Below are 27,930 nucleotides of genomic sequence, written 5' to 3' on the forward strand. Positions count from 1 at the left end.
GAGATCTCGTTCCACTGACCACTTCCAGGAACTTCTTACAATTCTCCAGGTCACAACATGATCAGAGAAGTTTTTTGAGTACAGTTAGAGGCATCTTAATATCATCAGCGTTGTGTGGACCAGGTCTGGGACAAACTTGAGTGGCAGAGATCTCTTGCATGCTGGTAGCCAAAAGCTAAAAAAATATAACATTTTTTCAATGTTCAGCAAGTAGTCATGTGAAGAAATCTCTTCTAAGGAACAGCATTAGATTTTCCTTTGAATTCAGCCCTAACTGCTTAATGCAGAGATTAAAATGGGGAAAGATGAGAGGGAAATCTACTGCACAACCTATTTGTCCTTCAGTAGAAATTAAGTAACTGTTAAAACGTCTTGATGCTCCGAGAAGTGCAGGCATGGCAGGCTAGCATGTGCTGGCCTATAGTGAGAACTGCTGATATGAAATGCCTCTCAAAGCCATCACAGCAGTTTGAAATACGTCTGTGAATTCAGCACCACTGTTCATTTGCTATGAAATCCTTCATCACAGCTGATTTTTGTGTGCAAATGTTTGGAGTTGTGCAAGTGTTGAGACATAGTTCTCTGATGTGTCTTTTTTTTTGAGGCACTGTTTCAGTTCCCTGTTCAGTTCAGTTCCCCTTCAGTTCCCAAACAAATATTTATGTTTGTGTTGGACAAAGTATAGCAGCACACTGATTTCCAGGCTCGGGCATAGAAGATTTTGGCTGGGATCTGGAAGACAAAAGTAAGAATATTTGATTTTCTTCATTCAGACCAGGAATCTGAGCATAAGTGTCCCTCGTGCAGTGTCAGTGCTCTTAACCACCAAGTGAACATTCATATTTGAGACAGCATTTCTCTGTTATTTTCACTGCAAAGCACGTGGGGATGGATCCAGTGTTTGTTTCATTGCAACTCCCAAAAATTGTCATAATCTCCCTATTTGACATAATCTCTCAAATGAGATCAGCAGAATGGATCCCTTTCTTCTGGATGCTTGTCAACTGAAGGTGCTGCAAAGGCTGAAAAACACAATGAGAATTAACATGAAGCTTAGGGCAGAAAAGATTTCAAGTCTCTTATATAAATGAATGTGTATGATGGTTTCAGTATGTGAACAGGTACAAATAACACAGTCTTTCCATATAAAAATCCTCAATGGTTGCTTCACTGATCTCTTCTTTGCAGTATGTTTCTCAAGTTGAGGACCCTGAGGTAAACTAAGAGGCAACATGGGAGAATACTTCTCTCTCCTTTATAGTTATGTAGCACATCTTGGTGTCTAAGTGAATTCACATCTTTCTGTAATTATCATTTCCTAGCTCTTTGATACCTAAAACGAGCTTATCATATACAACAAGATAGAGCTGCCTTAAACCCACCCCGCGAGTCTTACACTGGCTGCCAAAAGAAAGTAAGGGAGATATTTGAGAGACTAAAAAAGTGCCATAGGTTTGAGGAGCATGCTGTTTGTTAAAAGGCTTTAGCAGTTCTCACTGCTCTTCTTTGAGGACAAGCAGCCAGTGCAAAGAGCTAAGCATTTTGGTGGCAAGATAAGAAAGCAGCCTGAGGTTTCTCTTAGATTCTCTCACTTCTCTGTCAGTACACTGCTGCTGGTCCCTGCTTCTCCGCTTGAATGCTTACCTATTTCATCTGCTTCCCTCCAATTCATTCTTGTCACTGCATGCCAGCCCCTCCTCCAAATCATCTCATCTGCTCCCCACAAGAAACCCTCAGGTTATTACCACATGGCATTTATTGTGCTGAAAACATTGTGATGACGTGCCACTCCTCAAAATGAATCATTTACTTTTATGTCTGAAACTGTGCCCCCTTCGTTCTCCTTACTTTTTCCACTGATGACTTATCCTATTGTCTCTTTCTTTTATGTGAGACCAGTTCCTGGAACAGTCAGTAGCAGGAACAATAGGCAGCATTACTAGGTGTAGTATTGCTGGTGCTGTGGTGTTTGATTGGTAGGATTTAAAGGACATATTAGCTATTTAATCCTTATCATGTTGCTGACAGTAGGTGGGCATCACCTACCTGGTTTTGTGGCTAAAAAACCTGACAGTATATAATTTGTTCAACACTCACGAATTTGATGGATGACAAGAGTTTCCAGGTACAAGGGTAAGTTTCATGCTGTGAATGACAGTGATTACAGTATCTATATGAAAGATTTATGGCCAGAATTATAAGGAGGAGAGGAGCTTAGAGGAGAGCCTTCCTTACTTCCTAATTCCACTGCACAAAGCACTTTGTGGTTTGTAAGGTTTGTTCAATTTCCAAGTCCTTATCACAGAAACCTTCCTGTTTTCTCACTTAGTGGGAAAGAGATGGCATCCCCAGTGGCGCCTTTCTCTCTGAAGATCATGGTTCATGGCAGTGCTAGAGAATGAAGTTATGCAGCAGCTCCAAATCTGAGAAAGCCCCATCACACTGGACTGTTCTGAGGGCAGTGTTTGAATTGAGTGCAGCAGCAAAGCACAACTGTTCATAACAGAGCACGGTAGTTAATCATATTAGATAAAACCAACTTCTTTCATTTGTCAACAGTTCAAAGCCAAAACATCTGCAAAACATCAGCAGTGTTTTTTTTTCTTTCTACATCCATGAAAAAAAAAGGGGGGGGAGGAGTGGGGGGTGGGGGGGCAGGAGGAAGAACAAAAAAAATGCTTTCCCAGGAAAATCCAAAACCAAACAAAACCAAACAAAAAAGGTGGGTGGTTTTTTGTTGTTTGTGGTGGTGGTTTGGTTTGGTTTGGTTGTTGGTTTTGGTTTTCTTTTGTCACTGATACTGATTTGCAAAAGCAAAAAAGAACCTGATGTGATTTTTGGACACCAGATATATCTTTCAGAGGTAACAGAAAAACTGAGGAGATTTAAGATGGTGATGATTGATGGAGGAGGTGTAATTGCAAGGTTTCAGTTTTAGAGTGACTTGGTTAAAACGTAATGCTACAGTTAATGATGTGCATAAAGTCTGAAGCAGAACAAAAGGTTATCTGTTATGTATTTTTTACAGAAGTGACTTTTTAAAGAGTTATTTAATAATTTGAGTTTTTCAATCTTTCCACTTCCAGAAGCCTTCTTGGCTTCCACTTAAATGGATGCACTGATACTTTACAGTTTAAAACGTGCTTTAATTTTGTGAGAAATAACTCAAATGATTTTTTGGAGACTGGATCTCTTGTGAAAAACTTTTAATTCATGATTGCAGTGGTGGGCATCCTTCAAGCAGGAGCACACAACCAAAAGCACATCACAGCCCTACTGTGCTTGCTCCCGTTTCCTCGTTGATTGAGCGCCAGGTTCACAATCTATCCAGTGCTTGCTATCTATCTCTCCCCCATTATTGCTTCATACATTTGTTACCTCCTGATCTTTGCTAGTTTTGTAAATATTTATCATGTCTGCACCATCTATTTCCCTAATCTAGACACTGGAGCTTCCTGCTTTTTACTTATCTACCTATCCAAGCATATCCTAGCTGCTGTGTGAAGCTAGGTCAGTGGGATTCTTCACTTGCAAAAACACAATTTTAACTCTCACACCTCCCCTGCTGCCAGGTTCATATTCTTTGCACGCACATCCCCTGGGTAGTTGACAAAGTCCATTTCTCTTTGTTTCACCAAGTAAGCAGAATCCATAAAACATTTGCCAAGCCATTGTCTCCTGCCATATATATGCCAGATAAATTTGTTTCTTCTTATGCAGTTCTGGGTGCAGATGTATGTCTTACAGCCTTTTCCGTTAGTAGCCCACCCTCCCCCAGTGATCTCCCCAAAGGAGGAGGGTATACAAATCAACATGCCAACCAGCATCTCCTCTTATCTCTCGAGAATGTGCGTACTCTATTCTTTAATGACAGACAAAAACTTATCTTGTATCAAGAGTCCTGAGGTGTGTCTCTTGGTACAACATTCTATTACGTATCCAAAAACAATATGTCATCTTCCACAGTTTGAAAATATTCAGTGAGCTTCTACAATGAAAGAGTCATCCTTGTCATCACTTCCTCCCACACACACACACACACACACACACACACACACACACAAAAAAAAAAAAAAAATTATCTGTAAAAAGTAAAGACAAAGGAAACTAGATAATGGCAACATTTTGTTCACAGATTAGGGCTGACAAAGGCATGAGAAAAATGTAATGACCAGGCCATGATAGCTGCACTGCCAATAGCCTGTATTGTTACCGTAAAGTTCTCGATCAAGAAACTAAGACTCAAGTTGGAGTGTTAGAGAGTAGGCATTGTTTAATAACAGCTCTGGATGCGTGGTGGATCCTCTCCTGCTATCACAAATCACTTACACGAAAGATTTTCAGTTCATATGCATAATTTGTGTTACATATGCAGAAGTTTCTCAGAGGTATGTTACATATGCAAGTTTCCCACAAGCATGTTGCATGTTCAGTGACTGATTTCAAGCAGGAACTCCTATTTCCTTGGTACAGAGCGTCAGCAGAGCTTCCTTATCTCCTTGGTTCAGAGACACAGCTCTTTCTGTTATCTGGACACATTTCAGGGCAGGAGTATCCATCAAGGAACTCTAGCAAGCTTAGTAATACTGTTACAGCTTGTATCAGTATGAGATGTTACCAAATTTTCTGTGTCCCACTCCAAGTACCTGTGCACAAATCATCTGTGTTGTTATCCAGGTCATTGCTGTGAGACTGTGTCATTTTGCCATTGCTCCTTTAGTCTGTCTGAAAGTGCTTGATGTGGTCCAGACACTGATACAATCAAGGTGAACAACCAAATAAGTGGTTTCTTCGATCCCTAGTCAAGTGTGATTGAAAGTGGGAGTTAGGAGTGGTAAATATCCCTCATCCTTTCATTAGCATCTGCTTTTAGAGCTCAAGTGCTGATTTTGTACTGCCTTTCAGAAAAGTGGGCTGCATAACACAGTTTGGAGACATTCTTACTATTAGGAGTCAGTTCCTTCCATTTGCTACACTGTCATTCTTCTTCCAGGAGGTGCTAATGCAGGAGGTAGAGTTTATGATGTGAAATAAATCTCTTCAGTTTACAACTTTCATTTAATTTGGGAGAGTGTGTGTCTTTACAGCAGCTACAAACAAACAAGTAAAAAAAATGCAGACCTACTTTACTGCTGTTGCTTCTCAAAGAAAAGTTACAAATGCTAAGTAACTGAACCAGGTTTGGTTGGCCCTCTAAAACTCTTTTCCCCTTTTAGACAAAGAGCACTTTTACTTATCCAAGTAGAAGGGGTCATTGCACAGCCTGTGTGGCTGCAGTTGAGTCATTTGGGCTGCACACAAATGGATTTGACCAGAAGTGCTGATTTTCATAAAATAATGAATACTTTATTTTATGCACCATTGTCAAAGTCTGGTGTGATCAGCTGTCCCGCAACATTAAAATAACCTCAGAGGAAACATTCATCAATTCTTAGACAATTTATTAGAATACATGCCCTGTGTAGTTGTCAGCAGTGACAGCTGCGATGATGCTGATGAAGAAAAATCTGTACACAACCTACAGAAGTGCATATTTGTATCTATGGGAAACATTTGTTTTGCTTCACTGCTGCCAGCCTGTCTGTCTCATATCAGGAGTCAGTTTAGGTCAGATGAGTGATAAATAAGATGATTTTGATTCATAACTGAGGATAATGTTTAAAGTTTCTAAACAATTTTTTTTTTGGCTGATCTGCAGCTTCTTCTAATAGTTTGATATCAGGGAATGAAACAGTGTTTATGGAGAGAGAAAACAGAACTGTGAGGGAGAAAAATACTGTGTTCACATCTCCCGTTTCTTCTTTTAACTACATTTTTTTCACTTCTTTTTCGTTCTTACTCTAAAAAATGAAGTGTGAATTTAAATGGCAGCTGACAGTTTAGTGATAGCTAACAGCCACAGCATAGGCTTTCTTGTCTTCCTCTACAACATGTATCTTCTTTGAACTGTACTTTCTCATTTGAGATATAGATACTGATACTGAGCCGAAGAAAGCTCCAGAGTAATGCAACCGATCTATAAGCATAGAAAAGGAAAGGCTATATTTAGTAAAAGAAGACAATTTTCAGAAATATCTAATAAATGTAGAAGTAAAGAACTTATTCTTCAAGTCGCTTTGAAAGTGATCATTTTTCTTGCTCATGTTGCCTAAAACTCTTGGCTGACTGGTAAAAAATTTCATTTATTTTTTTGCTGTTATTTACTATGCCTAATTCAAGAACCTCCTATAGACTGAAGATCATCTGTCTTCAGAGGCAGATATGTTCCAGCATCTCATTTCAGTAACCTTCCTCTGGTCAGCTTGACAAATAACTAAGTGATAACTGAGGACAGAAATTTGTTGCCTCTGCTAAAAAGAGGGAATAGATTTTATTTCGATCCCATCCAGAACTGCCTACAATAGTTGATCATTGACATTTTGTGTCTCTGAGCTTAATATATTTGTAATCAGCAGCTTCTGCAAAGAGGATTTTTGTTGTTGTTGTTGCTATACTAATGCCTCAGGGTGTGCAAATAAAGACATTGTGTAACAGCAGGTGGTAACCTACAGCTGAATAATTCTTGTGATGGATATAAAGTTGAGACTACATCAGGAATTGTAAAAAACAGATAAAATGCATGCTAACACTAATGGAAAGGGGAGGTGAGAGAAGTGCTGAGAATGAGTGAGGTAAGGACTTGGTGCAGTAAAAGGCTTTTCCTGAATTCTATGCTGTTGCATTCTTGTTACAAATTCTGGGCTATATGCAGTGATCTTTGCTGAACAAAGCTTTCTGCTGAATACCAGTTCGAGTCTGATAGCAAAATGGTGCTGAAGATGCTTGCAGGCTTGGGCTAAGATCCAAAACATTTGTGAAGGATGTAGAGGTCCTGGTGCTATCAAACCGGGTCTGAATTCCCATATGCAGTTTTACAGTCTCCTCCTACGTAAGTGTTTCTACATCTCAAAGGATCAGTCATTTTCCTGTCTCTGTAACATATTTATTTGTAAGTGTTGTCCCTACACAGGACTCTCTCTCTTCAACACTGAAATACTGTCTATCTGGGAGACTAGCCAGAGAACCTGGACAGTGTTCAATATTCATGACTTAATGTCCCGAATCTGCTGCTGCTTTTCTAATGTCTCTGAATTGCCAGGCAGGCCTGTAACTGCCTCCACTCTAAGAAGTTTATTTCAGACTCTCTGTTGCAGGGGTCTCAGAGAAAATGCACAGAGACTTTCAAATATTTTCTTTTCAGTGCTTCATGTACATGCACTAAAACTACTGGTGTGTGCTATTCAGCTGTGACTCTTGGATAATGAAAAAGTGGGCTAGAGAAATTAAGAATAGAAGTAAAGACCCCTAGGCAACAATGTAATGTAAGACAGAAAAGATATAACTCAATTGGAAATAGGAAGCTGGCACTAATGGCTCATTTGTTTAGAATCATATTTCTGGTCTGTCTGGCTTTTGGTGAGCTGAGAGCAGGGAAAATCATGCCTGCCTGCCAATGGCTATCTGTAAAAGCACTATTAAATAGAGCCATTGGTCTTTAGCTGGAGAAGCACTCAAAACCTTCTTGATAATCAGAAATGGTTTTAGGAAGCTGTCAAGTATCTGAGAAAACAATGTCCAGCTTCCAGCAGCTCAGCTGTGCTGCTGGAGATGGTGTAAACTGAGCGGCAGCATCCCTGCATGCTGCTGGGAGAAGGAGCTCTGTTTTGAGGGGAGGAATGCTAAGTGAAGAAAACTTTGCATAAAAAATAAGGCCTTGCTCTGCCTGAAGATACAGCTTGGAGTTTAAACTCCATACAGTTCTCGCTGCAATCTGATGGTTATTAATTATTTTTTTAAATAGTAAATTAAAAAAATAAAAAAGAAAAGCAACAAACATAGAGCTGTGTTGTTGGTTTTTTTCAATAGAATATGGAAATATATATTTTCATAGAATATACAACTCCAACTATTGTGGTGTTAATTACCAGTGTTCCGGAAGAACGTAAGCTTGAGTACTGCTGGATTTGACCAGCCCAAATAAAGAGCTGTGAGATTTGCTGGTGGAGGAGTGAGAGCAGTACGAGATGGTGCATGCTTGTCACTGGTCAGGAACAGACACCAGTATAATAGCATGTCATCTGTCTGGGTATTCCAATTTTGGGTACAGAGAGCATCCTGTCCCCCTTCACCTCCTCACCCTGGTCCTCTTGGCCACAGAAACAGCTGTAACTCTTTTGATGTGATTGGGAACGTGGGTTTTATTTTTTGGTCCTACTCCACCTGCTGCCATCAAGCACAAGCTGCCTGCCAGGTAACTGTAGCTCACCCAGTTCACATCTGCTGTCCTATTTCTTTATCCTTCCTTCTTCCATCCCTATTCCAAACTTTCTCTGCCCCCCTTCCCTTTCAAATAAATAACTTGCCTCTGACTACTTTTTCCCTAATGCTCTCAGTTTTACTAGGGCCACTCTGAGTATTTCCAGTACTGTCATCTAGAGGATATAATAATAATCACAACAACATCCTTAGAGGGCATTACTGATGTGGTTACTTATGCTGGCCTCACAAGGCTCTGCTTTCCATGAGGTCCCCAGATCTTCCCAGAAGTTAGTTGTGAGAGCCTAATTCTCCCTTAAGTCCCAGTGAAATTCAAGCATCCTTGATGGCATTGTCTGTAACTTTCATCAGCTCACTGATCTCATCCAACAACTTCTCCTGCTCAGTGCTTTTCCAGATGCTGTTGAGTTACTGTAACTCCATGCCAGGGGCTATTTGATGGCTTAGTCATTGGCCTGAAACTGTTATGAGAGAGACCATGTGTTAATTGTCTAGGTGCCTAGTTAAAAAATACTGGTCATTTTTTGCTGGTAAATCCATGGCACGATGCTTGCAGCTGTACATGTTGAGTAACAGGGTCACAATCCTTCTGTGCAAGGTGGGTTGACTTGCGAAGGGTTGGAGTGAATCACCCAAAGCTCTGGAAAGCAAAACACAAAGCACTAAATATGTCCTGTGGCACTAGTTAGAAATGACTCAGTATATGAATAAAGAATACAGTACTATGTAATAAGTAATATCAGTGGCACTTTCTTATTCGTAGATCTGTCCCTGCATGTACTCAGCAATGTTTTCAAGCTTAATTGGCTACCAGATCTTCATATATGTGTGCATTTGGTGGTTTTTGTTCCTTTTTTTTCCCCTAATTTTCCTGTACTGTTTCAAAGAGCAGGTGTAACTGCACTTTGTCCTAAGTTTCAGTTCTTGCATGCACCTGGGGTATAGAGCAGTCGTCAAGGTTCCAGCTGCAGCTCATTTGCCATTAGGGGCAGCTGTGTCACAGCCCTCTCACACTTTAGTTGGAGCCCAGCTCCTCGCTGGGAAGTTGCAGTGCTTTGTAGATAGTGGGTACTACTTTTAGAGGGAAACTTCACAGTAAGTGGAGTGGAAATCTTCAGGAATTCATAGAGAGAGTTGACCTCTATCCATCTTCCTGTGGACAAGCAGATTTTCCTGTGAGCTGTTTACAAATGGTGAGTACTGGCTGGAGGAATCCAGTATTGTACAGCTGAGATGCGGTAGCTAATGGGGGATAAATGTGTATTTTCTGTAGGCGATGTGTGATTTAAGAGTATGGAGGAAGCTGCTAAGTGGAGGTGAAGGTGTGTGGATGTGTCTTTGAGAGCTGTTGCTCTGCTGGTCTAGAGGCTTGCTACGAAAGCAGTGATCTGTTGTTGCTACAGAGATTACTACAACTGTGGAAACTTTGATAAATGTTGTATGTGTGCTTACAAGGCAGTAATTTTAAACCTTACATAGCAAAGAGAACAATCTGAAAGTAGAACACCAGAAAGTGTAGTTTGAATTTTTTGCTGCTTGTGCTGTGAGTAGGTGGCTTTCATTTTAGAAGTGCCTTTGAAACATAAGAAATGAAGCATCTGTTTGCTAGCTTTCTCCTGTGCTAGCCAACATCTGCACTTGATATTCAGCTGGTGTAGGTGAAGATTTGTTTAAATGATGTGTTTTGTTTTTTAAAACCTTCAAGTAAGTACAAGCCACAGTATGAGAGCAGTTTAATTGTATGGATTTATTTTCAAAAGCTTAGTTTGGTGCCCTTTCCCAACAAATATGCCACTGCTTGTATTTGTTGTTCATGGAAATGCTGTTTATAAGCGTAATTATCATTGCTGTTATAATTGAGATTTCTGCTGAACGCATGCCATGCCTGTGACGTTTGAATTTTCTGGATCTTCAGAGTTACCTACGCTGTAACAAAGACAAAATATATACAGCAATGGGGTTATGTGATTTGTATGGGGTGCTGATTAGAGCAACTGTTCTCATAGTTTAGGAAAGGGGTGTAAATGCTTTATCTGCTGTGGATTATTCCCATATGTTACATGTGCTCTTTTTCATACCGGTCAGACTATATGGGGAACAAGTGTGTGAAAATCTTTCTTCGTTTGTCATTGGACTGCTGGATAAACCTTGGTCAGCTCTTTATGAAAAGTAGTTTACTGGATGAACTCCTTTTTTTTGTAACTTTTTTTTCGTGGGTTGAAAATATAGAAATTGTTTGCTTACTATATTTGAATTTCAGTTGGTGCCTCAATTATGTGATGCTCACTTAATGCTCTTCTCTACTGGTCATGTATATTGTGTCTGGGACTGGCAGTCACTTATTTTGGAGATTTGGCCTTGGTTTTTGAAAGTAACCCAGGAAGAATACTGGCGAAGTAGAGAGAGTGCAACCTGCCTTACTGAAATCTGCAGAAACCACGTGCCCTTGTGTGTATGCAAGAAATGATTTGCTGAAACGTGAATCAAAATCTGAGAGGTACTATCTGGTATCACGTTCCCAGAATGGGAAGTATTTGTGACAGAAGAATCGAGCAGCAGTGTTCAACCCATAACAAAGGCTGTTGAGAGTCTGCTATGGGGAGAGGGGTAAAACCTTTCCATTAAGGAACATGCAGAACTCACAACTCTGATAATTATTGCAGATCTAGGACACACTTAAGGCTGTTCCTGTTCGTTAAGCAGATAAACCACATTGTACTGCTTAAATGGTGGAAACTGTGCAGAAGTCATACTTCTCCTTGTGTGTGGAAAGATGATGCATATTTTTGCTTATATAAACTATTTGCAGCATTGTTACTGAGTTTAACTCTGTAATGTGAAGGCATTTCATCATAAAGGTAGAAAAATTAATATTTGTTAAAACCATGCCTCTTCTCTAGCTGGCTGAGGTCCGTCTGAATGGCAGCACAGCTACCTGAAACATCTACTAGTCTTCCAGATTTTATATCATCTGTAGGTTTGCTGTGGGTGCACTAATCCCATCATCCAGATATCAGTGAAAATGTTAAATAGTACCAACCCCTGGTGGACAGCACTAATGACTGATTTCCAGTTGGACTTCATGTTGTTGATTGAATTGACAGGCTCAAAGGCTTGCAATTTGTTTTCTGTCTGCCTTGCTGTTCATTTATCTACCTGATACTTCAATACTTCAGTTTTTTTAATGAGGATCTTTATCTTAACCCCCTACTTAAGAGGAACAACTTCTACTGCCTTCCCCTCATTTACTGGGCCAGTGATCTTGCTGTAGAATGCTATCAGGCTAGTTAAGCTTGATTTCCCATTCCAAAATCTATGCTGCCTACTTGCTGTCACCTTCTTGTCCTTCCTGTTGAGACTACTTGCTACAGGATTACTTGCTCAAGCAACTTCCCAAGGTGAAGCTATTCAGTACTTCCCCAGATCCTCTTCCTTATCCTTGAAAATGACTGTGATACTTGGTATTTTCCATTCCTCTGTGTCACCACCCCATCACCATGGTCTCTTCAAATATAAGCAACCAATTCTTTATGATTATTTTCCCATTCTGTTGGGCTCGGTGATGATACCCTTTGTGAAGGGCTTGTTTATTACTCTAGAAAGTAAAAGCAAGTAAATGTCTTCGTAGTGCTTGAGTCTTGCTCCGAACTCATGGGTGAAAACAGAACTATCTGTTCACTGCTTAGCTTCCTGAGGAACAAGGCTAAGTGAATGCCATCCATGTTTTACTCTGAATGCATCAGTGGTTCTCAAACCTCATTAATTTCTAATAATTTCTCCTTTAAAGAGGAGAGGGAAGGGAGGGGAGGACAGGATTTTATTATACCGGAATCCTCGGTAAGCACCTGCATCCCTATTGCTCTGTGCAACTCAAAACAGATTAGGAATGAAAAGAAGCTATTCTCAGTCACAAAAAAATCATTCAGGACAAAGAATGACAGTAAAACAGTCAGAAAATATATGTCCTTAGAGCTGGTGCTTATGTGCAAATGCAGAATGTTATTTGAAAAGTGATGCGAAGAGTTTTGTCATTTGTTGTGGGCTACCTCCTTCCAGTTGTGGGAATAGCTAAAGCTGTTGAGAACCAGGTTTCCTTGGGTGGAGCTGGTCATTCTGTTTGTGAGATGGGTGGAGTAGCTTCACAATGAAGGCAAATCTGTGTGCTCCAATGGGAGGAACAAAATGTCACATACTCACTGTTCTTTTTATGACTGTATCAGTTTCAATAAAGTTGTCAGTCACCTTAACTTCAGAACCACGGAAGGAACTTGAAAACCGAGATGCTAGAATGTAACTATAATTTTTATTCCCCAGTGTGGTTCAAATCTCCAGGGCTGCAGTGACTGCAGGGAGCCTGGCCTGATACAAAACCTGTGGTGTACGGAAGAACTCAGCCTGCTTGGGCCAAGCCTCTGCTTGAGGGATCAGCCAAGCGTCTTACCTTTAAAACCTTCTCTGGGCTTAACCATCTAACATGTAAATAGCAGGGCAAATACATTTCACTTCTTGATTTTAATCAAAATTTAAATTTCTTGCTAATACTGGCGTTTATAAAAATGGAGGTTCTTGACTGTGGCTGTTCTGTTTAAAAGCTGATGATTTGCTGCACTCTAGTGGCTATTCAATAGAGGTGTGCTGCCAGCCGCTGTTAGCAAAAGGCCAATTCTGTGTGATTTCAGAGTGGTTGAACTGGCCTTTATAAGTTTTAGTTAATTTTCCCAATTTCTGGATGTAGCACATGTGTGGCTCTCTACAGGTGGTAATGTAAATCTTCTGGACCAAAGAGTGTTGGCAGTGCTTTGCTCCTACAGTGGCTGCAGCCTGTCAGCCGGCATCAAGAGGAAAATGCATTTCCCTCAGGTGCTCCTGATTCTTTTCAGTGTATGTTCAGTTTGCTGTGGCATGATTTTGTTGTTGTTGTTATTTGTTTACTTGGTTTTTTTGTGACTTTTTTGTGATGTTTTATTTTGTTTCATTCTTGATTGCTCAGACCTACTGGTTAGTACAATCTCTAAAGGAGGTTCAGGCTGGATATTAGGAAGAACATCTCCAAAAGGATGGTCAGGCAGTGGCACAGGCTGCCCAGGGGAGTGGTGGAGTCATCATCCCTGGGGGTGTTCAAGAACCATGGAGATGTGGTACTGAGTGACATGGTTAGTGGGCAGTATTAGTGGTAGGTGGATGGTTGGATTAGATGATCTTTGGGATCTTTTCCAACCTTTGAGATTCTATGATTCTAACTTGTTGGTTTTGTTGCTGTATCTTGTTTGTTATTTTTTTAATTTTTAATGCAAAATATGGGTGATTGGCAAATATTAGGCTGGGACTGACTCCATGTTTGCATTATTTCAAAGAATAATTATTCCTTAAAGATTTTGGATTCAGATATTTCTTTGTATCTCTTTCTCTTTGCTTTTATGTTACTTCTACTTGGAGAGTTTGGACAGCAACCTATGGAGCAGGGAGAACTGGGTACTGCCTGTGTTTTCTGATATGAATGACTGGATGAAAAAAAAATTGGCACTGTATCAGCACTTAACTGTGGTGACCTCTCAGAGCAGGGCTCTATGGTGATTGCATTTATTTCTATAGCATCTTAAAACAGGCCTCAACTAACAGACTGCCTCTAATCTGACTGGAGGGCAGATGTTCTGTTGGAATGCAAAAAATGAGAAAAGGAAGTGACATCCTGAGTCTCCCCAGTGCTGTGGGTTTTTCCTGCCCTGAACACCAGCTACTGTTTCTCTTACTCAGGTTATTGCTTCCATTCACTCTTCTCTGTCCTGTACCAGCCAGCCAGTTGTCTCTGAGATATCTTTTTACATGTCCTCTTCAAAACTCCTGCTACTGTCTATGACATAATCTTGCTATTTTCTGTTTAACTCTATAAAACTGGGAGGGGAAAGATTACTTCTCCCTTATGCTCTGTCTTGGAGGGACAATTGGAGCCAAGACCAAACCTCAGTCATCAGGTGATGTTTTCCCCCTTGTTCTTGGCTGAGCATCCATTGTCACCTCGGTTCAATGGAGCCATATTCAGCCAGTTGTTTCAACAAACTGAAGAAACAAGGTGAAAATGCATCTGAAGTCTCTTCTAGGTTGAGCAAGAAGGAGGTGTCATTTGGGGCCTGCATCTGCTGCTGTGAAGCACTGCTCTTGTGCTGGTAGCAGGACAATAGGCAGGCCTGGGGTATCTCTGTTTCTCTAATCTTTTTTCTGTCAAATGCAGTGGCCAGGGTAGCTTTAGCATAGCTTGTAACATGAATAAGTATTTTTCTGTAATGTTGTGGTCATTGTGTCCTGTTGCATTGATGTTCATGCAGCATGGCACAGCCTATTGCTGCCTAGAGCCCTGCTTGCTGCTCACCAGCAAGGCACCTTCCTCCTCCTCCCCTCTATAAAATGGCTGCAGAACTCAGCAGGTGAGAGTGGTGACTTGCTATGTGTGGGTCTGATTTCTCTGCTAGTGAGAGAGTTGTATTTTACCACTTAGCACAGGCAGAACCCTAGAAAGGGGTTGTCAGCACCTTATAGCCCATTTCCATTTAATTCATGTGGATTAAATGCCCTGTCACATTAACAAAACTGAGGAGAAGGATTCGTTTCTGCTGCTCAGTTGCCTATTTCTGTGATCAGGAACAACTGCTTGATGCAGTGGCTTAGAGGTAGATACTGCCTTGTACGACTCAAGCAGCTAGGCAGCATCTAGTTTCTCGAAGATGCATAGCTTGAAGGAGTTTCTGGGGAAATTTTCTTTATTTATTAATACTTCTTGATATCACTGATCATCCTTGTTGGCTCTTTATCTCCTAGGTATGTAGAACATAATGCATTCTTTGAGAAGTCTCTTTAATACTACAAGCATATTAGATCAGTAGAAGCCATTGTGTGGCAATACAGTTGAGCTGCTTTTAAGCCCACCGTATGTTCTGACATACTGCAGCTGGTAGTAAATGCTGGTGCTTCAATCATTTCAATTAAGTTTGTTTGAGTAGTGTGCCATTTTTAGGTTTCATACACAGAAATTACATGGAGCATGGCGACAGCTGTGTTTGGGTCCATGTAAAGATAACTGAGGTATTGATTTTGTCAGTAGAGAAGTCGGCATAAGATTCATCACTAAGAATGTAAGAGTGTCCAGGAGAGAAACTGATTTGATGGTGTGGAACTGAAAAGCGTTCAGATGGACAAGGGTGTCAGTCATGGAACTCAAAAAGCTCATGGCTTCATTAGACACTCAGTGACCTGGAAATGTGTTAATTCTAATGGAGTAGATAACTTCAGGTTGTTGTGTAGGTGTTTTTGTGTGGTGGTGGTTTTATTCTGTCTGGCTGTTGCTGTGCAGGCGTTTGCAGTTCAGTTCTAGGTACAGCTCTGCTCTTCCTAGCCCTAAAGCATGTATGCAGTGTGAACTATATTCTTAGTATCCTTGCAAAGGGTCAGGAATATATTATAGAATAGAACATTTTACTCCCTATTTCTGTAGGACTGTCATTAAAACAAACAGTATTTGACAGTCTCTTTTGGTATTAACTACTCTTCCACTCATAGGAGTGGGAAGCAGAAGTGATGAGAAAAGTTGCTGCCCTCACTACTGAAAAGAAGAGGGCTTAGACCTCTGAAGATGAAACCAATCTGTGCAAGGGACTGAAAAAGGTGTTGATGTTTCTTTGGCAAAAAGCAAAACCGACCACCCCACAACAGCTGATGTCCTCTTCATCAGCTATTTTGAGACCTGTCAAAATGTTCTAGTTTAGGTCTCTTCTGAAATGCTGCTTTCTGTGTTAACGTGTTTGCAGCAATAGCAAAAATCGCTAGCTGGAAGGTGGGATGAGTTCTTTGGAAAAGGCTGTCAGGTGATGATACAGTTGAAGAAGATATTTGTATTGATTCCCTGAGGGAAATAAGTTGTTCATTTAAATTGCTTGCTATTGAAGGCCTGAAATTGCATACTATGGGGCGTGGAGTCTGCATTTTGTACTTGAACAAGTTCACTATTCTGTATGCAATGAGTTGTTAGCTGTATGTACATCCAGTCTTGCATGGCTCTTCTGGCACGTTTAATTCTTTGAATAGTAAATGCATGGGTTGTAGCTAATATAACTCCATAAACAGCCAAAAATCCTCTCTGTGAGTTCTACTTTCTTACTTGTGCGGCATATGTCAACTAAATCTCACTGGACAGATGCAGGACATGCTATGTAAATATGAGTTATCCTCATTTTGTTGATATGGTATATAACCTTATCAGTATAAGGCAACAGCCATCGTAGTTGGCACATTGCTCTGTGTTCTGTATGTTGCTACAACCAGTGGCAGCTCGCTCCAGGGTGATCAGAGGTATTAAAATACTCTAAATAAGTATTTTAGGGTCATAGATACAGTTCTCATTCAGGACTTGCTGGGGAATAGGAAATAACACAGAGGCTGTGCTAATAGTGTTGATATTTTTGAGCTGGTTTGCAGAGCTTTACAATCTGACAAAAAAACTTGGTAATATAAACTTGTTCTTACAAAAATACCCCATTTTAAGGTAAGCAGTAGATGCTGTATTTTTCGTTTACAGAAATGAAGCCTTCCCTATTTCTTAAAGTAGAGAGAGGGGAGAGTAAGTTATCCGAATTGCTGCTGCCACTCACCAGTCCATACAGGCACAAAGCTTGTCATTGGATGTAGTGACTTCTGTTTTCTTCTATTTTTTTAAACAAACATGAACAGGTGTTTGCTTTCAGGTATTATTTACCAGAACTGGCCAGAATCAAAGTGGTCTCTACTTGAAAAGTGCTGATACAGTGAAGCTAGAGCTGCCCGGGGTATAACTTAAAAATATTGTAACAATACCAGCCTACCTCTGTCCTGTATTCCCACCACCACACATGCAGCCCCATGGTAACAGAATGATGCAAGACAGGGCACACAGAGCTGGGGCCACTTGTGTTCATGTGGACATGGAGTGGTGCACAGCTGCAGTCTATGCCAAAGCCCACCTGTGTTCATGTGTAATGTCACCACTGCCCTCACACTGCTTGTGCAACTGATATGTGGTCTGATGGGTGTATGTGGAAGAAATAAAGGGAAAAATTTATTTTCATGTCTTGAAAGAATGGCATAACTCCAGTGTTTGCCTGTTTGATCCCAAGCCAATGTCCTGGTGCTGCGATGGGTGAAGTGTTGTGGTGAGTTTTGGTTTTTTTGTTTGTTTGTTATTTGTTTTGGTGGGAAGGGGTGGGAGAAGTGCTGTGTTTCTGTGGTTTCTTTTGGTTGGTTGGTTTTTTTTTTTTACTGTTGTCTTTCACTGGGAAAAGAGGTTGAAAAAAAGTAGGGGGGGGGGGGGGGGGGAAGTCAAAAGCCTGTGGATTAGGCATGTTACTAGGATTGTGAGCCTTTACAGGCATGTGCAGAAACTGCTTACATGGATGGTGTCTCTGATGTGAGAGACTGCCAGTAGAAGGACTGAGCTAGCTGGTTTTTGGGAGCCATGCAGGCAGCATGTAAGTGAACAGCAGGCAGGGTGCTGCAGCAGAGTGGGCTCTTATGCTGCAGGAATCAGCTGCAAGTGTGGAAATAGGTACAGATTTATAGTGCTGTCTTTGAATGGGCAGCAAAACCGTTTCCCTGTATTTCCTGTGCACTGCATGGATGGAAGGCGTGATAGGAATTCACCTTCCACTTTTCTTCTCTACTCTCCCTTCGCTAGAGAGAGACTGTCATGAGTAGTAGTGAATACTTGTGGCCACTGAAAAAGTAACTGGCTATAACATAGAGTCTGGCTTGTTTTTGAAGGAAAATCTTGCACAGCTCTTGAAAAAGAATTAATGATATAAAAAAAAAAAGACAGCACAACGACCTGTGTCTGACTGTTAATAGGGACTTTTACTTACTCACTGCTGAATAGCAGAATTTAAAAGATCATGAAGAGCTGGGTATAGAGGAATTGTAATCATGATAGTTCACTTAAGGTACCCAAATATATGCCGGTCCTTTTGTGCTGCGTTGGCAGTAAAAGAGAATGAGCCGTTGTTGCTACATTTAACACTTGTACATTTTTATTTAGTTAAATCAGCCATTGTACACATTGCAGCTATGTATTGTTAGTGTCGTATTTTTTTAAATTTTTAACTAATACATGCCCTCATAGATATATTCAATTAGTGTTATCACCATGGGAACAAGATGCTGATTTATCAACTTAAAATTCACTTCTTCTCACAGTATTCAAGTTCTTTGATAACACAGCAAAAAAATCAAAATAAGAGGTGAATAACCATTATGTTGTTACACAGAACATCATCTGCACCGCAAATAACACAACAGAAATGCATTTCTTTAGAGCCCCGTTCTTGAAGATCATCCTGTGCTTTGACAATAAGAAAGCCATCGATGTATCGTGAAATGTTTCATCAAGGGTCTCATTCATTTTGGCTGCCAAAACACTTCTTTTTTTTTCTGCCTGCCTGCCAAAAGAAAGTGTTAGCATGGCACCTCAAGTTGCTTTGCCTGCAGGAAGCCTCAGCTCCCAAGGTGTGCCCATGCTTTTGGCATCGCTACTTTAATGAGATGTGCCCTTCCTTGTTCTGAGCACTGAGTGAGTCAGAAACCCAAACTATAATTGTAGAAGGCCAGGTAAGCTTGGGAAAAGCATTACTCTTAAAGGAGAGGAATTGCTTTTGATCTGTTCTTGAGTATGCTATTAGAAAAAAAATCAAACAGCTGTTTAAAAACCTTAAGTGTGTTTGCATGTGTAATACATTCTAAAATGCTGCAGAGTGCTCACCTCTAAATATTAAGGTATAGGATACCAAAAATGTCAGATCTTTATGTTCCCTTTTTTAAAGTAAAAGTGCATACATGCTATCATGACTTTTCGGAGGGTCAATTTTAGAAATATATATCATATAGAGATAGGTAACAAAATATGAACAGAAACTGGCTTTCAAGGACAGTGAGCACTTTCTCTTTAAAAAACACTTGGTTGGAAGATAAAAACTGCTCACTCAGTGCTTAGAGGGCTATAGTAGGTTGACATGATTACAGGAGGGTTTGGTTTTGACCTTCAAATGCCACATGCATGTATCGGATAAGAGGCAATCTTGATTAAAACATGGTGAATTAATTATTCTTTTCATATAGTGTAAGTCTTTCTCCCATAGTTATCTACAGTGCAGTGGCCAGCAGGACAATGTGGTTTGCTAAAGCAGTGATGAAAACAGGAAACTACTGTAGTTATAATTGTTTAATACACCCTGCCACATGTCCAGATCTAAAAGATTTTAATACCGTATGCAAATGTGCCATAGATATAGCTGCTAGCAAGTTGGTTACCTAATTGGATATTTTTAATTCTTTTTTTTTTTTCTTTTCTGGAAATCTTGAAGTGGCTGTCCAAAGGTCTTAAAAGCATCGATGGCCACAGTCAGCTCGTACTTCATGAGAACAGCTGAATTTCCAGGTTTTTAGCCTGACTCTTAGAGCCTTTAACTATAATAATAGATCCCTAAACTGGAAGTCTTACGGATGCAGTAGATCTGCAGTGCTTCCTCCTCAGTCAGTGTTCGCAGTTGATCGTGTTAATGTTATTTGTTGTTGCTCACCAGTGTCAACAAACCTTGTAATCCACGACGCTAATAGTATTCATAGGCAGTGTGTTTTCTGCAGTCTCATAAGTAAGTCCAAATACTCTTGCTATATACAGTTTACATGTTAACTCCCTTTTTTCATGATGCCTGTACATAGTCACTTGAAGAGGCCTGTAGATGAAGTTGGCTTGACAAATGCAGTTTTGGGAAGCTAGTGCAGAAGCAAAGGACCGGCAAAAAGTGGCGATGCTGACAAGGTCCCAGTACAGCACAAAGACGACAATTGGTGGATAAATCATCCCGAATGAAGGATGCTATCTTTGGTCACAAATTAGCTTACAGGGTAAAAAATAACAAAAACCTGAAATCAAATACAGGGGGGGAAAAAAAATGAATTCACTGCATCTGCACAAGTAGAAATGGCAGTGTCTTCCAGTGATTATGTAGGTCATAATGTCTACACCTAGAAAAGATGAACGCTGCATACTGGATGGACATGTTGAGGGGTGACAGCTTCTTATTTTGCCTCCTGTTTCCAGTCCTCTTTGCAGAAGTGTCTAAGAAGCTGCTGAAGGTCATGCTGGAGGTCATCCTGTGGTAGCGCTTCTGGTGTGTCATCCAGCTCTTCTATGTGAACATGTTTTCCATACCGATCCTTCATCACAGTCCTCTTCTGTGTGCTGGCTTTACTTAGTGTTGTCCTGAAGAGAGAGAGAATGAGAAAGCATTCATAGCCCACAGTTTCTGAAGGCTTTAAAACATGCTCCTCTACAGCTGGAGGTTTAAGGGTTTTTTGTTGTTGTTTAAAAGTGAAATGAGAGTAATTGTAGCTGGCAGTTTAAACTAAGGTCAGACGTTCTTTATTCATTCTGAATAGAACACACACTACAGCTTTAACTGGCTTTCATAATGTAAGCAGTTCATCTCTTCATGCTTATTAAGCGTACCATTGTAGATGCTCAGCAAAAATGTGCTGTAACACAGGGACATGCAACACAAGACATTCACACAGGACCTCCCTCCTTGCTGTATTTAATGTCAACATACAAAGTTGTCCTGTACTTAAGGTTCCTTCATGGTATTTTCAGCTTCTTAAGCTAATATTTTTTGAATGCTTACTTCTGTGCAAGTCTTCCTTAAGTCAGTAAAACTATATTTGTAGCAATCTAGTGACTTACAATCTTTTATTGTTTACTCTCTACCCCATTGGAACTAGCTTTGCTCTACTAGTTAGAACCATAAATGTCACTGAGCCTCTTCCAGATCTAGGCAAATGCATGGAGCTGTCACCAGACAGCTGGATGTCTCTGTTAGCATTCACCAGAAGCCTGCTTTTTGGTCAGAATCCTTGAGAGAGCACCATGGGAAGTCAAGCACTCTTGCCAAGCCAAGCTTTTTTTTTTTAACAAGACAGCAGATACTTCTTACCTAATGTGTGTGAGAAAATAATAAATGTAAGTCAAGTATATATAAAGATATATAACAACATATGTATATCCTCTAATCAATATTGAGAGTGATAACTTGATAGTTTGAATATTTAATCAACTGGTATGAAAAGTGATTTGTGAAGCATCCTTAATTAATGTCGTCAACTGTAAATTGCGCTGCTATTTTCTATCACATCCTATGAAATCAATTAAGCAGTGATACCCTTTTGTACTGAGTCTAGCTGAGATGGAGGTAACTTTATTCACAGCAGCCTGCATGGTACTGTTTTGGCACATGGAAGAAGTGAGTGAGAAATGTCTGTCTGTCTGTCCTGCAAGGTGACTACTGCTCAGTGACTGGTTGGACATCAGTCTGCTTGTGAGAGGCAGTGAATGCATTGCTTGGTTGTTCTTCTCTCCTTCCTTCACTTATTACATTGTCCTTATTCGAGGTGTCCTGTGGAGAGCAGGTAAAGTAAAGCAGCTGAGCTGTGCTTAGCTGATAGCCCACCACATCCTTTTTTTTCTGAGCACTTCCAACTACTTGCAAGGCCTTCCTAGTGCACGCTTCCCTTCCTGTAATAGAATGTTAGTAGTAATGTTTAGTAGCTTTGCAAATAGTCACATACTGCCAGTGGCTTCACTTCAGACACTCACTAAAATCCTCTTACATTCAGAGTGAGTTTGTTAATTTTTTTTTTCAGATAGCAGTTCACTGCCATGCCAAGCCAAACCTTTTAATAATTGATCCATCCTCCTTCATGATCTCCTTCTCTACTAATGCAGGGAGTTGGATTTTAATTTGGTTGCCTGTATAGCTCAAAGCCTCAAATTAAAACATAAACTTCCAATTAAAACATAGACAGAAAGCTAGGACAGAAAATAATTGCTCTTTGTACTTGAGTACCTCATACAAATGAAGCTGAATGGTGAGCTCCTTACAACTTTGCCTCTGATGTACAGATTGGTAACAATTTCTAACGTAGGATAGTTTCACTGTGCTGAGAATTTTACTGAAGTATGTCTTAGGACTTTTGAAAATGTTCCAATCAGAGCCTTGGAGCACCACATCATCCTTTACATCTGCTTACAACAACTGATACAGCAACCCTTTTCCTGTTATAGGAAATACTCATTCTTTTATATGCTTTCCACCTGTCAGCCTGAGCTGCCTGCTCTCAGAGCTAGCAGTAAATAGGCATGCATAGAAATAGATGGGGAATTCTTTTGAAATGGAAGAAGCAGAGAATTGAGTTTGGCAAGGTTTTTCACCAAATATCTTGTTACTAATACTTTGTGGAAAATAAAAATGCTGCCTTTTTAATTTTTTATTTTATTTCCTTTTGTCAGGATGTGCATTTTTCTTTGCTCTGGGTGTAACAGCTTTTGGCTCTTGCCATCTTCCTGCACTATTCCTTTTCTATTACTGAAATGTCTAGCCTGATCAGAGAAAGTAAAAAAAAGAGAAAAGGTGCTAATTAGCTTGGTAGCAATTTCTTCATGGACAAAAGTAGTAGTTGTTGTGATACAGCAGATTATCCAGAGAGTAGAGGTAACATTGTTGATTAAACATAAATCCTTAAATCCTCCATGGATTGCTTTCATTTTTTACTTTTCTGGGAATCTTAAAATGTTTCACAGTTAATTCTGTAATGGTAGACTCTACCCATAAATACCATTTATATACAAATTTTTTATATAAAAAGCTTTTCATAACATGGTCAAGTATCACAACAAAGGTTTATACTTAGTGGTTGAGTTTGATACTGCACCAGCAAAACTTTCAGTGAAGTAGTCTGGCCTGGTCTAATAGTTGCATGGGAAAGGTATTCTTACCTCTTCAAAGTCCTCTTTGGCCGACGGAAGATCAGTAGCTAAGCTAGCATCCCCCAGGTGTTTCTCCATTCTCTCTCCTTGCACTACAGTAGTTTTTATGACTTTGCTGACCTTGCGGCCTTCCACTGGCTCAGACTGGAAATTGGAGGCACTGGGCAAAACACCAGGTTCAGACAAAGTCACCTGGAAGGTTAGAAAATTGATTAGGTTGGATATGATTTACGTAACAGACGCTAGCTAAGCTTTTAGTTCTTCTACCATTGTTTCTTAATCACTGACATAGAGAACAAGAAATGTTTTACTTTCTACATTATTGGTGTACATTTTATTACCTTTTTTTATAACTCTGGAAAAGACATTGTAAATATGTACCTGCTCGGGGAGCAGGAACAGCCCTGAATAATTTGTTCTGTTGGGAAACTTTATGCTAACAAGGTGAAAACTGTTGCTGGAACCTGTACTAGGTTAAAGGTGCCTTCTACCACACCACACTTATTCCAGTCACTTTGGAACAACAGCAATTAACAAGTGGGCCTCTTGCTGCGAATCCTTGCTGTATTCACTCAGGTCGTATTGGTATCAGTTCATATCATAAAATTACCATAATCTTCTGAGAGATGAGTAACACATGTATAAACCAAGGAACTCACGGGAGCAATGGACTGGAATTTCAGAATACCAGATGGAAGTGAAAAATATGATTTGGTTTGGCAAAATATAAATTTAGTTTATATGGTCTCCACAGGGTAAGGATTAGATCTATAGTATGGTAAGCTAACTAAAATAAATGACTTTTCCCTGTTACCTTACTCCTAAGGAATTACTAATTCCTAGGGAATTAATTTTGATGATTCCTTCTGGTGAAAGAGAACACCAATCACTTCCTTAGCTTTTCTAATGGTCATTAGTTACATGTGCTTTCAACTGCAGTACTACTGAAATCAACCCCTATTATTGGCTTCTGCCCCTCTGTTGCTACCTTAATTGTGCTAGTATAACCATCTACAAGGCTGCATGGTGATCTAAAGCAGAAGATAAACTGAGAACCTTTTCAGGTTGTTTTTTTTCCTTTTTTTTTTTTTAACTACCTGGCCTTGAAACAGTTTGCATAAAAATAACCCTTTTGTTACAGTAACTTAAACCTAATGCAAGGGGTATAGTCATAGGGTGGCTTAGTTGCACAAATCTGGAGAACATCAGGTCATTTAATTTCAGTATTCACTAATTTCCTTATTAGAGTAAGAGACATAATAGCAAACCTTTTCCGCTTATCTATATGTCAACTTGGTATAAAACTGCTTTCGTTGAGATTAGTATTTCTCATAAATCATAGAATTTCTATCTTGTTTTCAAAGAAAACTATCCCCTTCCTCCATCCTCTCCTCTCCTTTTCTCTCTCTCTTTTTTTTTTTTTTTTGGAGGTATTTCCATCTGCAGGGGAACATTTCAAAAAATCATCCAGAACTGAATGTTATTGTCATAGTTAGAATGTAGCTCTGAACCTGTGTCCAGAGGAAAGCCACAAAAAATGATCCCAGCAATGGAACAACTCCCCTACAGGCTAAGAGAGCTGGGGCTGTTCAGCTTGGAGAAGGTGGTGGCTCTGGGGGATTCGTGAGAGTGGCCTTTCAGTATCTGAAGGGGCTGTAAGAAAGAAGGGGACAGGCTTTGCAGCAGAATCTGCGGTGACAGGACAAAGTGAAATAGCTTCAAACTAAGAGGGTAGGTTTAGACCGGATATAAGGAAGAAATGTTTTACAGGGAGGGTGGTGAGGCAGTGGCACAGCTTGCTCATAAGGTGGTGGATGCCCATCCCTGGAGACATTCAAGGTCAGGCTGGAGGGGCTCTGAGCACCTGATGGAGCTGTGGGTGTCCCTTTTCATTATGGGGCACTTGGACTAGATGATCTTTAAAGGTCCCTTCCAATGCAAAAAATTCTGATTCTAAGTATGCTCTTAGAAGGTGTACTACATTTTTGTACCATAACAAGCAAAGTAGATCTCACCTCTGACTGTTCACTGTCACTCTTCAGCACGACTCGTTTTACAACTTTGGAATAGCCGTCTCCTTCTTCAACTGTGACAGGTTTTTGTGGTGTTCCTTGCATAATGATATCTTCTTTTTCAGTGCCATCTGGAGAAACGTATCGCCGGATGATCTTTCTAGTGACCTGAAGGAATGAAATAGAGCTTTGTCCCAAAAGTAACAGCATCAGATCATTTCTTCTTATGCTCTAAATAGCATTCTCTACTCAAAAGGCATTTTTTCCTAAGTAGGAAAACCTGCATAGGTGGGGTTCAGTGTTTTTTAACGCTTTAACATCCATACTCACAAATACCTGTAGTACAGCAGCACTTTGCACTGGCTCTACTTAGTTTACTGCACAGCAAAGCTTCCACAAACTTACTTCACAAGTGAATTAAGGATACACATACAGTTACAACAACACATATTAGAATGGCTCGCTAAAACACTGTAGTGTCTTAGAACATTGTTTACAATTGCACAACTGCTAAAAGCCATTTTCAAACTGGTATTTTCAAAAGTATCTTAACACTAATTAAAAGGCTTCTGAAACTAAGAGCTGGGCTATCAAGTACTTAGAACTGGATTTGTAGAGTCACTTGGTCATTACAGTGATAATTCAGTGATAGTACTAACTGCTGCTCTGCACTAGTGAGCTAGAATTAACCTGCTTAAGTGACCTAATCTGATGCTTAAGCTTTCTAGGCATTGGCAAGCCAAGCAAAGAGGAGCAGAGAAGAATTATGGGGTTGAAGATGAGATAAATCTCTCAGGAGGGTGGCTACACATCTTTAGGTGGACATGCTCATATATTTTCCCCACCCCTTTTGACGAGATGGCATTAAGCAGTTACATCCTGCTCTGTCCAACAGCTTATTTGAAGTGAAGATCAATCAGACTGTTTAAGAGGTGAAGGCAATACTTGCCCAGACTCAGCCAGACCCAGCCAAAAGAACAAAGTTGAAGTACACTCACCTTTGCAGGATGTGCCTGGAAATATTTGTCTGGGGGAAGAGGGAGTGCAGCAGGTTGTTTTACTTTAAAATGATTTCAAACAGCTTCTAGAGATAGGCTATCCAGCTGAGTGTCTATGACACTTTACTGGGAGACAGCAGAAGTTTGCCATGTCCTAGACCGATAGTCTAAGCACTAAACTGTCAGGTAAAGCAAGGAGGATAGAAATTCCTATTCCATTTCCATGCTGTGCAAAATTAAGTTTTATAAGCAAGCTCTGAAAATACTTACAGGCCATCAGACAAACAATTTCTGTGTTCTCTGTGCTATAAAAGTTGAACTGTATGTACCGCTACACAAAATTGGGAACCTCTGCTGAGTGCAGATTTCAAAGGGCTAAAGCCTGAGTTTAGGTGATTTGTGGTTATAGCCTTCCATTAGTTTCATTAATATGGGTATACTGATGCTCCTAGATAAAACTGTTTGGTTTTGTTGTTGGTGCAGTGGTTTGTTTGTTGTTTTTTTTTTTTTAATTAAAAAAATCAACTTTTTCTCAGAAGTTGAGATATGGATTTAAGCAGGGAAATTAAAGTATGTCAAGTTATGAACTATAAAACACAATGGTCTTGTAAACCAGAATAAATCTTCGTATGTTGGAATCTCCCATGAACAGAACTTCTGTTGTTGTCTTTGCTTAATTTATAAAAAGTATGTATCTTCACAAAAGAAAATTGGGAATGAATGTGGATTTATTTATCCTTCTATAGGACAGTAAGAAGGTAGCAAGGGGTGTAACTGATAATACCTTCTTCACCACTGTGTGGCCATGTTCATCTGTGTATTGTTCTTCTGTGACTGTTTCTGGTGGCATTTCAGGCATACTATCAGCCTGTATGACAAAGAACAGACTTTTATGAAGCAATGCCTCAATGCAGGTTACTTCTTTAAATAAGCAACTTTTAAAATCAGTTAGAATTCAAAAATTTAGAAATATTAGAAATTGTTATTCTGCAAGTATCTAAAAACACGCAAAGGAAAGTTGCACCACAATAGTCAGGCAAAGACATGTTAGTTGATGGTGTTGCGGGTTGGGCTGAATAAAGTCTTTGTCCCCCTGCTGAAGTGTTTAATAGCATTTAGAGTTGTGTTAGAAAAGGTGTTACTATGATCCTCTTTTCAATAAAAGGTATTAGAATGATTTATCTAATGATCATGCATTATTCAGGAGCAGTCCAGCTCCAGTTGCAATACCAGCCAAGCGGTTGTGTCAGCATCACTCCTAAAGGTGTTACCGTGGCCTTCACCACCACTGGCATGTGCACACTTAGTACCTGAATAATCACCCGGCGACGAACGACTCTGGTAGTTACCATCTCGTCCTCATCCGAGCTGTTTTCCAGCTCACCTAACTCCTCTGCTAACTCCTATTGGAAGCACGAAAACAGTGCTCTGTTGTATACAGTATTTATAGGCTCTGTCTTGTTTTTATCTAAAATCATCTTCTGAATATTTGTGCTTTTAGGATTTTGGCCTCTTAACTGTCCTTAACCTATGAAACAGTTACACAGGAACTGGAGGGAAGTTTTGCCACTTAACTATAAGTTAGCTATTCATTAGCATATTGAAAAGAGAAGGATGAATTTCTATGGTACTAATTCTATAAGGATGCTCTTAGTAGTCTTGATGCTCTTAAGTTTGCCAGAGACAAGCCTGAAATATGTTGCATGACATGGCTGAGTTGAACTAGACTGCGTTACGACCACCACCTCTGGAATTCATCTGTACTGCATAC

The 27,930-nt window shown here is 40.0% G+C and overlaps 1 protein-coding gene and 1 long non-coding RNA gene across 51 annotated transcripts in view; one reads left to right on the forward strand and one right to left on the reverse strand.

Annotated features, from left to right (window-relative positions):
* The window catches only part of LOC121110620, a 62,169-nt gene that overhangs the window by 5,488 nt on the left and 28,751 nt on the right, over window positions 1-27,930 (forward strand). The gene's annotated exons all lie outside the window — the stretch shown is intronic.
* Window positions 18,341-27,930, reverse strand: part of ANK2 (ankyrin 2) — a 338,182-nt gene continuing 328,592 nt past the window's right edge. For 35 of the 50 annotated variants that reach the window (XM_040699364.2, XM_040699367.2, XM_046940570.1 and 32 more), the window contains 6 exons: window positions 27,470-27,562; window positions 26,944-27,027; window positions 25,165-25,329; window positions 23,159-23,341; window positions 22,057-22,148; window positions 18,341-20,593 (listed from right to left, as the gene is read on the reverse strand). In XM_040699364.2, the coding sequence (XP_040555298.1) occupies window positions 20,410-20,593; window positions 22,057-22,148; window positions 23,159-23,341; window positions 25,165-25,329; window positions 26,944-27,027; window positions 27,470-27,562 (801 nt within the window). In that variant the 3' untranslated portion in view covers window positions 18,341-20,409. The remainder of the gene's footprint in view (window positions 20,594-22,056; window positions 22,149-23,158; window positions 23,342-25,164; window positions 25,330-26,943; window positions 27,028-27,469; window positions 27,563-27,930) is intronic. The other 15 variants (XM_040699389.2, XM_040699390.2, XM_040699391.2 and 12 more) reach the window with 5 other exon arrangements.

The sequence above is a fragment of the Gallus gallus genome, chromosome 4 (assembly GCF_016699485.2).
Source record: "Gallus gallus isolate bGalGal1 chromosome 4, bGalGal1.mat.broiler.GRCg7b, whole genome shotgun sequence".
Taxonomy (NCBI): Eukaryota; Metazoa; Chordata; class Aves; order Galliformes; family Phasianidae; genus Gallus; species Gallus gallus.